The sequence below is a fragment of the Myripristis murdjan genome, chromosome 23, assembly GCF_902150065.1.
Source record: "Myripristis murdjan chromosome 23, fMyrMur1.1, whole genome shotgun sequence".
In the NCBI taxonomy this organism is placed as follows: domain Eukaryota; kingdom Metazoa; phylum Chordata; class Actinopteri; order Holocentriformes; family Holocentridae; genus Myripristis; species Myripristis murdjan.
This window is the reverse complement of record NC_044002.1, coordinates 15199740-15214487: the sequence shown is the minus strand read 5'-3', so window position 1 is coordinate 15214487 and position 14748 is coordinate 15199740. Positions and strand designations below refer to the sequence as shown.

The following is a 14748-nucleotide window of genomic DNA, read 5'->3' as shown; positions in this document are numbered from 1 at the left end:
AAAGTGTAAAAACTGGTGTATTTAATTGTGACAGTGGGAGGGTGGCAAGGTGGCGCTGCCTGGGCAGTCAGGAGAAGGAGCAAAACTACTATTCAAATAGGAATTAACATACATAATGATGTGCCACATGGCTGCTGAAAAAAAAGAAAGAAAAAAAAAACATCCATAGGGGTGTTTTTGTAGTTACAGTAATTTATTGAAAAGAGACTGAAACATATGTCCCAGTTTTATCAAATTTGAATTAATAGTATTTAATAGAGTTATTGCCCAAATAGCACCAGCACACAATCCATAATTTTAGAGTATATTTTTGGCTGGTGTTTGTGGGGTCTGAGTGTGTCTTTTATTTATTGTGAGGACTGATGTTGGTGAGGCTGCTTGCTGCCCCGGTGAAGGTACAGAGCATTTATGCAGGGGAAAATGATAAAACATTTATTACTGGAGAGAGAGGAGGTAATATGCATAATTTATGCTGTTTTTAGCACAATCATTAGTGATATTCTTGATAGATTTTTTTCTCCCTTTCTTTCTCTCCCCAGCTTTTCATATCTAATAGTTGCTGGCAGAATTAATTCAATATCTTACATTTATTTGCCGTTGTAAAAAATTGTGTCTTGGTCCGTAGGTCTCCCACTACATAGTTTGATTGCAGCTCACGGTCTGTTTTAATTGTCTCCCATTGAGAGCAGCGGTAAATGTTTTAAATGTCACCAAAATAAATGAATATATGAGGTTTGATTAAAGACGAAGAGGAGGGAAAAAAAAGGAATCAAGCCAATAAATGACATATGAGCATCTGTACTCTATGGAAGCCTGCAAGGCAGATTTTATTTAGCCACAGCAAAGAGGACAAAACCATTATAGTGTTCATCACCAGTCTGCACCATGTGATTTGGTGCTCCCTCCTTTTCCTAAGTCCCCCTCCTCCCCTCCACCAAATTTTAATTTTGCATGATTAGCTTTGCGTCATTAGGCAACTTCATTCAGACGCAACGCACACTAAAATCCTGACAGCTTCAAGACGGCAAATATTTTAGGAGTGCCTCTCTCTTTCTCTGTCTGTGTAGCCTGGCTTTGCTGAAGTGTGAGTGAGATATTAAGAATTGATCAGTTCATTTATGTGTTTAAGCATTTGTGTGAACACATTTTTTCCATATTTCCCAATAAAAAGCATTTTGTTTTTATAATAACAACATCAACAACGATAATAATAATAATTATTATTATTGTAATAATAATACAAAATTCGAAAATGCCACTAAAAAAAATGCATGGCTGCTGCGAGATGCTTTTATTTGTGGCCACATCCTAGTGATTAAAAACATTTGCCACGCTGAGATGCCCCACCACCACCAACCCCTTCCCTTTCAAACAGCACCAGGACGTGCATCTCTTTGTATTGCTTCATTTACACAATGAATGCATAATTGCTCCTCCTGCATCCCCCCCTCCCTTTTCCTTTCCCCCCTCCCTCTTCTTTAAATGCTTTAATTTGCAGAGAGGGACCGAGGGCTTGATAATGGAAGCGTAAAAAAAAAAAAAAAAATAGGAGGGAAAAAAAAAGGGGGGGAATTGTAACAAGAAGAGCCCTAACTGGTGCCTCTTAATCACTTCTAGGTTTTAAATCATGATGATGCAGGAGTCGGCCACAGAGACAATAAGCAACAGTTCAATGAGTCAAAATGGAATGAGCACCCTAAGCAGCAGCCAATTAGAGGCTGGCAGTAGAGATGGGAGATCAAGCGCTGGTGACACGAGCAGCGAAGTAAGCACAGTCGAGCTGCTGCATCTGCAACAACAGCAGGTAAGTTGTGTTTCTCCCCCGTCTCGTCTCTCTCCGTCTCTCTCTCTCTCTCTCTCTCTCTCCCTCTCTCTCCTCTCCTCTCACACTCTGCTCTCTTCTCAGGCAGCACTGGGCTTTTCTACACAGGCAGGAGGCACTCCGAAATATAATAATTGTATTTTATTAATTAATGAATTGAAGTGTTTTTTAGTAAGAGAACAGGCAGTGTTTTTATGTCATCGCTTGTTTATGTTGTTGGTAAATAATCTAGGTAGTTGTTTGTTGTGCTGGCCAGATGTTTTTTGCCCTGTAGCTGTGGTTTGGTCACTGTGTTAGAGAGGTGCAGATGTGCTTTAGTTGCTTTTGCATTTAATTGTTTTCTGCTGGATTTTATTGCTATGTGAATGTGTGTGTGTGTGTGTGTGCATAGTGCCCGTTGGAACTGAGGCCATCTGAATGTATGTGTGTGTGTGTGTGTGTGTGTGTGTGTGTGAGAGAGAGAGAGAGAGAGAGAGAGAGAGAGAGAGAGAGAGAGAGAGGACGTGTGTGGGACCTCTGTATGGACTTGGCTGGGAAATTCTGTGCGAGTGTGTGTGTGTGTGTGTGTTTGAGAGAGAGAGAACGAGAGCGAAGGATGGTGTGTGTGCATCTCTGTGTGTTTTATCATACATGCACGTGTGTGTGTGTGTGTGTGTGTGAGAGAGAGAGAGAGTGTCTCTGTGTGTGTGTATGTGTGTGTGTCTGTGTGTGCGTGTGTGTGTGTGTGTGTCATGGCAGTGCTGTATCCACCAGAGGGCCTCCTAACTCGGCAGTAGTTAGTTACTGGCTTCTTTCACACACAAACACGCACACAGCGTGCACACACAGGTTCACACACAGATGTACACACTCGCACAGGGACACACCGACGAGGGAGAAACCTTTGACCGGGACACTTTTAAAAGACTAATTTGCATGCTCACTTTCCCTCAACTAAGCTTCAGAAAAAGGTAATTTAGGAATTTTTAAAATATAGTTTGAGATAGTTTCTTCCCTCTGTGGGACTGGCTCCAGAACAAACTTGATAAGGCTGTTTCCTCTGATTAGTTATTTCTTATTATATTGATTTTATTGTCCTCTGTGCATGATAACTTTGTTTTAGCTGGACACACGATTGCAGAGCTAATTAATCCGAAATATCTTGCTGAATTCTCACATTATTTTCATCATTTTGATACTTTTACATGCTTGTTTTAATCTATGGCAAATCATGTTGGTGGTATTGATCTCAGTCAGTGCACACTGAGAATGAATGGATGTGGGCTGGTTGGGGTGGAGAGGTTGTTAAGGGGGGCAGGAGTTGTGAAAGTCAGGCGCCAGTGGAGTAGAGGAGTCAAGTGTCTCTCGTGTCTTTTCACGGTGAATGATGGCTTTGACAGTTCGCCAAAAGAGCAGTGGGAGACGAGGTCGGAGGGCTGTGCTTTGGGCTGAGAGGGGGACAACACCGCGGGTTTGTAATGATGCGTGCTGTCCCTTTGGTTTGAAGGGAATTTTCATGCAACTGCATATTTGTATGTCTATGTGTGTGTGTGTGTGTGTGTGTGTGCGTGCACTTATGGAGGCAGCTGAAGCCCTGTGGTTAGTTTGGTTGGGGTGATGCTTGCTTGTCTGTATGTTTGTGCTGTGTGTGTATGTGTGTGTGTGTGTGTGTTTGGGGGTGTTCAGTGTAGCAGAATGAAGCATATCCTGCAGGTCCATAAGTCCCTCCCTCCCCCCAAACACACACACACACACACACACACACACACACACACACACACATCCATCCTCTATTCCTGGCACCACCACCGATGATCCTGCTGGTGGCTACTGTGGCATCACAGCACCATGGCCCCCATTCATCACACACTCACACACACACAGAAACACACACCTCTGATTGGGGTCAGTTCTCTCCCTCTTTCACTCATCACTCTGTTTTATGTTAGAAAGTGCTGAGTAGAAGACTGCAGATAAACACCCACTGGAGAGAGAGGGTAAAATAGAAATCTGGATGTAAAGATATTGTTGTACCATAGCCCCCCAGTGTAATGCAGAGTGTCACAATAACAAGCATGCACATCACTTGTGTCTCAAAAGGGATGCAAAGGGGACATGGGGGCATGTCTATGCAGTGATCATTATTATTTATTTTGCCATATTAATATAAACCTTTTTACATTTCTCCATGTAATATAATGCGAAATGATAATATTCATTTTTCTGTCAGGTTGGTGAGATAATTCTTAAGTGTGTGTGTCTGAGTGGGTGTGTGTGTTTCCAGAAAGTTGCTAGTGACAAAGGAAGCTGAGCCGTTGAAAAAGGTCCACTGTGTTGAGAGAGAAGAGCGACGTAAGCATAAAGTGTCTAGTTAAGTCTCTGAGATGGACGCACGGCTAAGAGCCCATGGTGGGGTGGAGTGTGTGTGTGTGTGTGTGTGTGGGTGGGTGGGGGGCTTTAGAGGGGGGTGCTTGACAGTGTGCGCCTTGTAAAGAGGCCAGCCCAAGCCTTCTCCCAGCGCGGAGACAGACACATTGAAATGAGCGGTCCAGCTAACAGGTCTCTGGAGGCTTTTTAAAACAGGGGCCCTGTGCTGTTAACTTCACACACACTTCCTGTGGCGCGCTCACACTCTGTCTCTTCGGAGAGTGTGCTGGGTCCAAGGGAAGAGAGGAGAAGAGAAGGAGTTTTTTTTTTTTTTTTTTTTTTTTAAACATTTGTTAGCACAGGCGTCTGCTGTTTCGGAGCTGTTAGTGTATTCATCAGAAATAGGTGTTGATTGTTATGGTGGCAGGTGTGTATGTGTGTGTGTGTGTGTGTGTGTGTGTGTGTGTGTGTGTGAGAGAGAGTGTGAGTGAATGACATTGTGCATGTGTGTGCATGTATGCGTTCCAGTGCTCATGCACACATACGTACATCCATGCCTGAGCCTGTTTCTCGATCACTTTTTTTTTTTTTTTTTTTTTTTTTTTTTCCTGCGTGCAGCTAGAAAATTCCAGTCCATGTCTGCATTGAGTCCAGTTTGAAGCAGGGCTGTTGGGTGTAATTTTTCACCCATATTTGGAATGACATTGAGTGGTCCGGTGGGTATAGAAGCTCCAGTCTCTCATCACGCTGCTGGGGGGATGATTAATAATAAGCACTGATGAATTCTCCACTGTCCCTGTGGGTTCTGCCATTACCTAGCAGCTCCAAAATACCACCTGCAGCTATAATTAGAAAAGCAGCATCTTAAGGTCTCGCCGCCTTAGATTTGGCCAAAGGCTTGAAGGACACAGATCAAGACCAAGTTACATGGGAGTGATTTATTTTATTCTTACCTTTTGGGTTAAAGGAATTAACAAGATATTTTTTTCACATCAAAATATGTATAGCTGCATGTGCTAACAGAGCAAAAAAAACAACTAACTAAGTAACTAACTAACTAAATAAATAAATAAATAATAAAGACCCAGTAAGTCTATTTAGGAGTGAATTTCTGCATATGTCTGGGTTTTTGTAATTAGTCCGGTCATTGTCTTCAGTGTGAAAGCTGCACGCTCAGATGTGGATGTATCTGAATAATAACCGTTGTGTCACAATTGAATATCTAGACCCTAATTTCTGTCAGGGTCTCATCACCCTGTTCCCAAGGTTGTCTAAATAGACCTAATTTGATTTGAGATCGCAGATTAGATACCCACTGTATCTGATTGCAATTTGCCAGCTGGAGATATGTATCAGAGCAAATGATGAATGTTGCACAGCCCTAATTACTCTGCAACCATATCATCACCATAAAAGCTCCCTCATCAAAAAAGAGCATAAAATGTGCTGGGTTCATATTGCTAATCAATTCATCATTGGCTGTGGTCAGGCCTGTGTTTTATGACTATGTGCTGCTATGTGTGTACATGGAGGCTGTGCATTGATCTTTGGATCTATACCATAATGTCCCATTATGGGCCTGTTAGTTGATTACAGTAGCTTGTAGACTTAATCCCACTAGGGTTATCAGTGGGATTGATGAGCCAGTACTTAGTGGCACCGTCCCCTCTCAATGGGCTAACTGTTGTAGGATGGGTATTTATATTCAGAGCAAGATGAGGGATCTGTGTTATGTATTAAATTGTAACAAAAGACCTCCACTTGTCTATGGGGATGACCCTCTCTGCTATGACTGTGAAATGTAGGATTTACAGTTTTCCTAAATTATATGTGCTTTATATTTTTTTGCTTTTGCTTGTTCATTAGTTCTTGTTTTATTTCACCCCTTGCATGGTTGCATTTTTATTTTTATTTTCTGAAAGGTGAACTTGTTTTTAAGCACTGCAAGTTATTTACAGTTGTGCACAAACACAGCAGTGCAGACTGAGAACGCAGAGGTCTGCAAGTTAGAGAACTGGTTAGACAGGTTTCTTAGTGGTTTCCCGAGGCACATGATGCAGCAAAATGCAAACTACCCCAACCCATTTAAATGACTGCAACATTTTGACGTAAATTACAATGAGTGCGCCAAGGTGCCATCTTACTTCTAGGCTACCGCTGTCGCTACACGAGAGCTAGGCAGTGGTCCAACATGAGAGTGACAGCAATTAACCTGCCTGCCTAGCTGTTTAGCTGGAGGAAATAGAAGGGATGAGAAATTTGACAGCAAGTGATGGGTAATTTTTAGGGTTTAGGGGCAAATGAAATACTCCCCAAAAATGAGAGTCACTAGGGAGAAAGTTGCCCCACAGACAAAGGACAAAGTGACTCTGTGTGTGTGTGTGTGTGTGTGTGTGTGTGTGTGTGTGTGTGTGTATGCACATGTGCACTTGCCTCCCTTTTATCACCACCACTCTAGCTTGCTGTTTAGTGCAGGTAAATACTCTCTATCGCTAAAACAGTCTAATGACACAGAATGTTCCACTGGCATTCTGTATTTGTGTGTGTGCATATGTGTGCGTATGTGTGTGTGTGTGTGTGTCGACCACTGGGACTTATAATTACTGTCAGTACGAAGGATGCAGGCCTGGTGCACAGTACACAACAGCTTGCCGAGGCCTCTGTTTGTCTCTGCCTCCATATTTTCAGCGCGGCCCACAGGGAAAACACTACAACATTAAAAAGTCACTGTGATGCTGTGTACCCGCATCCACCGCAGGATCCATCCTACCGCTTGTCAGGCAAAGGCACACACGCACGCGCAAACACACACCTAAGATGCAAATCTGGGCTTTGCCCTTGAGCATAATTTAGATGCCTAATCACCCAGACTGTCCCCTTTGGATGAAAAGGGAAGGAGGGGGCAGGGGAGGGAGGGATGATGGTGTCTCTCATTTGCACCCTTACACAAAGAAGCTCATTAGGTTTATCTTACAGGCCTGAGATTGCCCCACTCAACTGTGTAAATAAGACACTGGCCTCAGCCTGGCGCATCAATCACCTCTCAGGACAGGAAAAAGGCTTCTTCTGAAATATGAACGATTTCATAAAGTAGGCTATTGTTGGTCATCATCATCTAGGTGAAGATAAGGCTGCAAGGGCGTGATAAGTGTCTTTCCTGCAGAAGGCATGGATAGTGTCAGCATTTATGTCTTTTGAAAATATTTTTTTTTCCTTTAGCAAAAGGACAGCTCTTGCTTGGTGGTCCTTGTATCTTGACTTATTTACAATGAAAGCCATACTCCTTTTTTTCAAGAGTGGCTATCAGCAGACAGTCTGTACAGAGCAGTACATATAGGCCTGTGACATATAGGCCTGTGGTTTCCCCCCTCATGATGACACTAAAGATATAGAGTATGAATGACAGCGTAGCTGCTGTTTGCTCACCCTTCCCCAGACAAAACACTGTATTATTCTATTATCAATCTAGTCACCACCTTTTCCTCCTCCTCTCCCTCCCCCTGCGCTTCTGTCTTTTTTTTCCTTCTGCTCTTTCTTCAGATCCTTGAAACCTGGGCTGTCCATCTATGTTTAAGACACATTACATGTGGCCTCCTGGAATTTACAGTGGCGCTCTCCCAGTAACTCCATTTCGCGCAGGAGTCCCCCGAGAGCATGCGAAATGTCAAGCTGCAAGGTTTGAAAGAGAGACGAGGAGAAAGGGACAGAGGGAGAGCGAGAAATAAAGTGATGGAAGTGGAGAGAGGGAGGAATATAAGTGAGGAAGAGTTTAAGAGAGAGAGAGAGAGAGAGGGACCGAGGCAGAGTGAAATCTGGTGGAAACAAACACTTATGGGTATTTTATGCTCGAGCAGCTAGAAGAAGAAGTGGTGAAGGCAGAGCGGTGTGCAGGTCTTGGGGTAGCACAGGTAGAACAAAACAGATCATACAGTGTGTGTGTGTGCTTGTGCCACACAATTCACATTTTTGACAAGTTATTTTTTTGTCCTTAGAGATACATTAGAGATAAAAGAAACTGTACAACTGTAACCATAAAAAGTAGAGAGTTAGACGGTTATTTCCTTTGGATTTTAATGGTTAGGCTGAATGCACTGAATGTAAGCTTCTGGCAGTTACAGTTGATATCAATCAATCCAGATTCAGCCCTTTGACTGACCTGACACTATTTCTTTTTTTTTCCTCAGCTTTCTATAGCTACTGCTTTAGCCCCATGATAAGTGAATAAGTGAGCTGAGCCAGGGTTAACCGCCTCAGTGTAAATAATACCCAGCCATCCAGTCACACATACTGTGGGCAATAGACCTGCAGTCTCTAGCCCACCTAGCGCAGGTCAGGATCAATGGCCACTTCACAACTCATTTCCTTTTACGCCTCCCTAACTGCCCCGCTCTGGCTCTGGGAAATAAATGGGACTGGATCTATAAGTCCACTCGCGCAAGCACAAACACACATACACACATTTGCACACGTTCACACACACACACTCCGAGGGGACTGAGCAGTCGCTTCAGCTCAATACCCTCCACAATAATTTATTTGCGAACTGCTTTGGTGGTGAATGGTGTCTCATCTTTCGTGGCCTCACAATTGAGAACAGGCATTCTGTCATTGTTTGTTGCCACTCCCCTGTCATTGCTTTAAACAGAGTACTAGTCATTAATATGGCAGGGTGGAGTGCTGTCACACTCTGCCTGAATACATACATGTAAATGGCTCTGTTTTCCTCTGATGTGGAGTTAACTGGAGGGTGGAAAAAACACACTGTACCAAAGTGTGTGTGGGGGGGTGCCTTGCGATGCAGTATGTGGTAACGCATTGCTGCCTGCTTTTCTGCAAATGGTTCCTCCTCTGAAAAAAAAGCCAAGTGGCTTACAGTCATTTGATAGGCCACGACACCGCTATCCATTTAACAGAGCTTAAAAATCCTACATATGCATATGCCCGGGCGTCTTAAGCTGACAACCAAGAGGCAGGATTTGCTAGAAGGCAGCTTTGGAGCGTTGTGAATTTAACAAGCATGTCTAGTATTACAGTTCCTCTTCGCTTTAGCCATGAATAGTAACAAATCAGACTCTGAAACGCCTGCCCGGTGGTTTGTTGTGTGTACCCCCCCTCCCCTTCTCTAACTAATATTAAAATGACTTCAAATCTGGTTAAGAAGATGACTAGCAGGAAGTGGTAGCATCTTCAACATTGCCAGTTCTCCCTCCCCAAAGCTTTGACAGAATCTCAGCTAACAGATTCCAGGTATCATCACAGTGAGCTGTTTTTTTTTTTGTACACTTGTTAATGCTCTCTGCTGCCCCGATTACCTTCATCCCTGACCCATTTTTGAATATATAAATGGCTCTATCCTTCTCCCAAGTTGTTTGTAGCTGTGGCGTTACCAGGCTGCAAAGGGAGATGCTCTTTACACATTGCCTCCAAACACTGTATACATATGTAAGAGGGCCAGCCAGGCTCTCAGCTTTCTTCTCTTCACAGCTTTTCATACAAATGCAGTAAATAAGCCCAGGCCATGGGGAATAGACGGCTCCACACAGACAGACTGAGTGACATGTCACTTAGTACTGGCTTTGGCTCTGCTCACTGCCGGCTTTAGAGCTCAAGCTGCTAGGTTTTATAGTGCATCAGCCAGGGTCAGGTTCTTCCTTTCCTGTCAAGGTGGGCTGACATCTGTGTTACTGACGGGAACAGTCATGATGAATTTACAAAATTGTCAATCATATCACTCTGTGTAAATGAGGCCAGCAACAAATAGTTTTACAATAGTTTTACAGAGGTTATTTACAAAGAAAAAAAGCGCTTCAAATGAATTCCTTTGGGAAACAAATCTTTGGGTGTAAAGTTAACACTTGTGTTAGGGAAATATGGTGAATAAGCCATACTCGAACCAGAATTTCCACTCAGTAGAAGTCACAGTAGGAGTCCATAGCAGCAGACCACCTCTCTCCAGCTAGTGTTTCTGCTCAGGCAGCCTGCCATTCCTCATCAAGACCTAACCACTGCTTATTTACCCACACTGGGGGACTTAACTCGCACGAATTGATCAGTGATAGCAGTGGAAAGCTGCTTGTTCCACCCTGATAAAAGTGACGTCCATGAGCATATGCAGAACATGCTTTGTGGGCAAGGCGCAGCGCTTCAAGCTTGACTAGACACTAAGCTGATATTGGTTTCACGCTTGAGTCCGTGGCGCAAAAGCTTCCAATGGAAACCCAGAGATTTGATTGTTTCTGCATATGCATTTATCAGAAGTTTACATGATAAATATACATTAGCCCGGTGACTTGGCCATGCGTGGTATTGTTTCAGCGATACTATTCTCCATGCATTCCTTTTCACCTGTTTGGACTTCATCATCCAATTCAGCATGAAACCGATAAAAATAATTTGCACAAAACTTCAAATGGCTTTCTGGGAGGTTTTTGCATCGTTAGGCTTTCCATGAAATTCTGTCACAGCGAGAAAACACGTCTTTGTTGGCTCAAGTTTTAAATGTGTGAGAAGAGATGATCACACTGGCAAAATCCCTGGGAAATGCTTGTTTTTCTTATTGCCTTATCCATATGTGTTTTACCAGTGTGCCAACCAGCTTGTGTGTGCACCATTACATAATTCTCAGACCAACATTTGATGTCCATGTTAGTATGTGCAGTATTTGTACATCCACCATCCCCCTTTGGTTTAGACTTGACTTCATATTGTAATGCTTTCACCACAAGCCTAAATGATATGTCATTTATCTTTCATATAGATTTCAACCAGAGGTTTTATTTTTTTAATAACCAGTGTAATTGTTCTGTCCTTGTATGGAGTGCTATGAAGGGAGTGATCATGCTTTTGGCACATTCATCAAAGCTTGAGAAAAAAAAAAAATGCACAAAGGAGGCCCGCTTCTCACATGGCCAGACTAAGTGAGCGACAGAGTGATAAATTTTCTTGTTAGGAGAAATTACATTCACTAACTTGAGCTACTTCAGCATGAAATTGAAAAAGAAGCATTTCTTGTGAATTTCCATTCTTGATTCAATGAAAGATGTAGATTAGCCCTTTGGAAAAGGGCGGAGAATAAGAATGAAACTAAAGAAGTATGACTTTGTTCACGGTTGCTTGTTCCCAGAACCGTGATATAGGATGCTGCTGGAAAAAAGGCTTTGTTTATGGAAGCAAGGCTCAGCCAGCCAGGTAGCAAGGAAAAATATTTAACGTTCCTTTGTGTGTGTGTGTGTGTGTGTGTGTGTGTGTGTGTGTGTATGCGTGTGGTATGTAGCAAGAATATACATGGGTGGTGCTATGTTTGTTGTGTATGTTTATTTATTCATACACATGCCTCAATGCATTTATTCAGCTTTATCAATGGGAGTCACCCAGCCTCTGTGCTGACCTTAGTCCTAATCAGTCTGTGCCTATGATAGCTCGCTCTGTGTCTCATTCTCACACCTCTGTCTCTCTCTCTCTCTCTCTCTCTCTCTCTCTCTCTCTCTCTCTCTCTCACACACACACACACACACACACACACACACACACACACACACACACTTTTCACAAGGCCCAGCTCAGTCGAGTAGCCTGTTCTGGTGAGCGTTGGGGGTGGAACACTGATTGATAGACGCTGGGTGTCAGAGTGGAAGGTAGATAACTATATCTTCTGCAGCTCACTTAAAGGTCAAACACACAGCACCTTAATTGGAATATTCACAAGACAACCACCGAGGCAGAATGCAGGGGAGAGAAAGAAAAAGAGAGTAGGGAGGAAGGAGCAAAGGATTGGTGCTCCATAAGCAAAGAGACAGAGAGAGGGGAGGGAGAGTGACAGAGATCCATGGCTCCTCCAGAGGCAGATGTAGTGGCTATTAACCGGGGTGATCTTTTGCGGGAGTGTGGCCTTCATTCAGAGATCCATCACCATCAACTCAGGGTGACCTCACTGAGGTGACGGGGGCTAATGGCTCAACAAGGTAGCCATGTAAATTAAAGTAAACTGTGTGATAACCATCACACAGCCAAGCTGGCAGCTTTGGCGAGTCTTCCTGCGTTGGGTTAGTGGCAGGGAATGGAAACTGATCAAGTCTAAAATAGGGCTGAACAAGTAATCGAAATACTGTCAAAAGCCACAGTATGGCCAGGTGCAATGTACAAATTCCAGGAGCTACAAATGTTCGATAAGGGTAAAATGTGCGGCAAAGTACAATTGTAAATAAGGTATTGTGGTGGTACACAGATGGAAGATCTGCTGTGTACTGCATGCTCACTGTGTTAAAGTCTTGAAATGGCATTCGGAGAGCTTCTTGCTTCCTTAATTTAATGTAGCCTACTCACTGTTGGAACAGCTTGTTGGAGCAGACTTTATCACAGAGCGGCATCTCTATGTTATAAACCGCTGATCACAGATCAGATCAGGAAACATTGGTTGGTGAAAGGTGGGTTTATTTGATGAGTGGTATGACTGTTTGAAAATGTGGTGGTTTTCCTGAGTGAAATTTTAGCTTCCACCTACTGGTTTAGTATGACAGCATCATTGAAGATACACAGGATGAAGAAGTCGGAATTTGATATTATCAATAGTTTTTTGTATATATATATATATATATATATATATATATATATATATATATATATAAGTTTAGTGAATTCATTGACATTGTTAAATAGTTGAATATTCTGACATGAAAAAATCATCTTTCATGTCATTGTGACTTTAATGCCGCCGCTGTTGCTAACTTGAGGTTTGGACATGCAGTAAGGTAAGGTGAGGTCATTTGCAGCTAAGGTCAGAGTGCTTTCTCATCGACCCCCAGAGAGAGTAACACTTAGACTCAGCACTCAACCTGAGCTCTTCAGGACGAGACAGACAGACACTCACACTATTGACCTGCAACAGCAGCGCCCCGGAGACAGGACCTGGCACACACTCACACGCACGCATGCATGCACTCAATGGGCACACAGCCTTAGAAAGATCCTCTTCACACACAGTTGAACACTACGGACCTGGTTCTCAAAATAATCCCGGCACCGTGTGCTATATTTGCCGTCAAACAGTGTTACAGGTTTTGCTTCATGAGCCCTGCTCCGCTTTGGTAGGCAAGCAGATGCACGGCCATGGTGCCGTCCTGTCTCCCTGTTTATCCTGATGACAGTTTTGTGTATGTTTGGTGTGTTTGGGTCTCTGTGTTTGTGTGGTGCATGTGTATCTTCATGTGTGTGCATTTGTGTCGTATGCACAGTGCACATATGTTTGTGAGCGTGCATTCATCATCTCAGCAGCGTCTATTGGTATTGGCACTCTGCACAAACACACATCTTCCGTGGCTGCTTGTTCTCCAGTGCCACAGTCAGATTGCTAGTCGCCTCTGGCCATGTTCTTTGGAGTGGGAGCCTCTTAATAAGGGCTTGTCAACAAAGACAGACACAAGCTCCACGGAAAACAACTTCATCCTGCCTGCCCTCCACTCACAAAAGAAACACAAGGAAACTCATGAGACATACTGTGGGCTCAGGCTCACTGAATGCCAAGGCATACTTCAAAGCTGTAAGATTTTCCTTATACCCCTTTCACACTGATCTAAAATCCCACTTCCATCCTCGACTTGAGCTCAGTTTAAACGCATTGACCTGCACTTCAGTCTTACGTCTCCTACAACTGTCCCAGGTGATTGTTAGCCTTGTATCTGATTGGCAGAGGTGTAAACGGGTCACCCACTAATTTGCAACATGCATAAAGTGCCATGATACAAGACATGCTCTACTTTTTTGGTAGGCAATCCTAAAGTCAGCATAAAGTTAATTTATGAAATATGCTAAATTATCACTAAATCACCATCTTTTGGATTAGAATCTGACTTATGCTCATAGTGGGTGATGTAAAAGAAACCGGCAAAATGTGAATTCGGCAAAAATGCTGCATTTCCATTGGGTTGGAAGATTGCAACACCAGCTAACCAGGAGGTGATATATGCATGCAGGACTTGCAGTAATGTAAACTGTGTTTTTTAGCAAGTAAAAAGAAGAAGAAGAAGAAGAAAAAATGACTTGTTAAACCTTCATGCTTAGTGTTGAAGTGGTGTTACAGGACAGCCTGTCTAACCACTAGGCATCTCTAGTGCCCAATCCAAAATCAAGCCAACATTTACTGTTGATGGAATGATTACGTGTAGTTTTCTTTGCCATAAAACTGTTGCTGCCTAAGGCCCTTCCTTCCCCTTCCACAGTCCCCTTTTTTCCACTGGGCTCAGCCGCTGCTCTCAATGTACTGTGGCTGCTCTGAATGCAACATTTCATAGCAGGTATTCATCCAACTGTGTGACCTCCACTCGCCTAGAACTGTGAAAACGAGATGGATCATAATCACCTGAAGAGGAAGTCAAGCGCTTCAGGAAAGAGAGCAAGCAGACAAGAGAAAGATGGAGGGAGAGAGAAGGGGAGAGAGAGAGAGAGAGGGAGAATGCACGTGTGTATTTGCAGTTTGTGTGTGGATGCAAGGTCAGGGAAGGGGATGAGCAACTGAGTGTGTGGCTTTGCGCTAAAAACACACTCACCCTCACTTGCGCCATCCCCGAACACACACACAAACACAC

At 43.4% G+C, this 14748-nt stretch overlaps 1 protein-coding gene across 5 annotated transcripts in view; it reads left to right on the top strand.

Annotated features, from left to right (window-relative positions):
- The window catches only part of foxp2 (forkhead box P2), a 115887-nt gene that overhangs the window by 42972 nt on the left and 58167 nt on the right, over positions 1-14748 (top strand). For all 5 annotated transcript variants that reach the window (XM_030045490.1, XM_030045488.1, XM_030045487.1 and 2 more), the window contains exon 4: positions 1618-1804. In XM_030045490.1, coding sequence (XP_029901350.1) covers positions 1628-1804 — 177 coding nt within the window. In that variant the 5' untranslated portion in view covers positions 1618-1627. The remainder of the gene's footprint in view (positions 1-1617; positions 1805-14748) is intronic.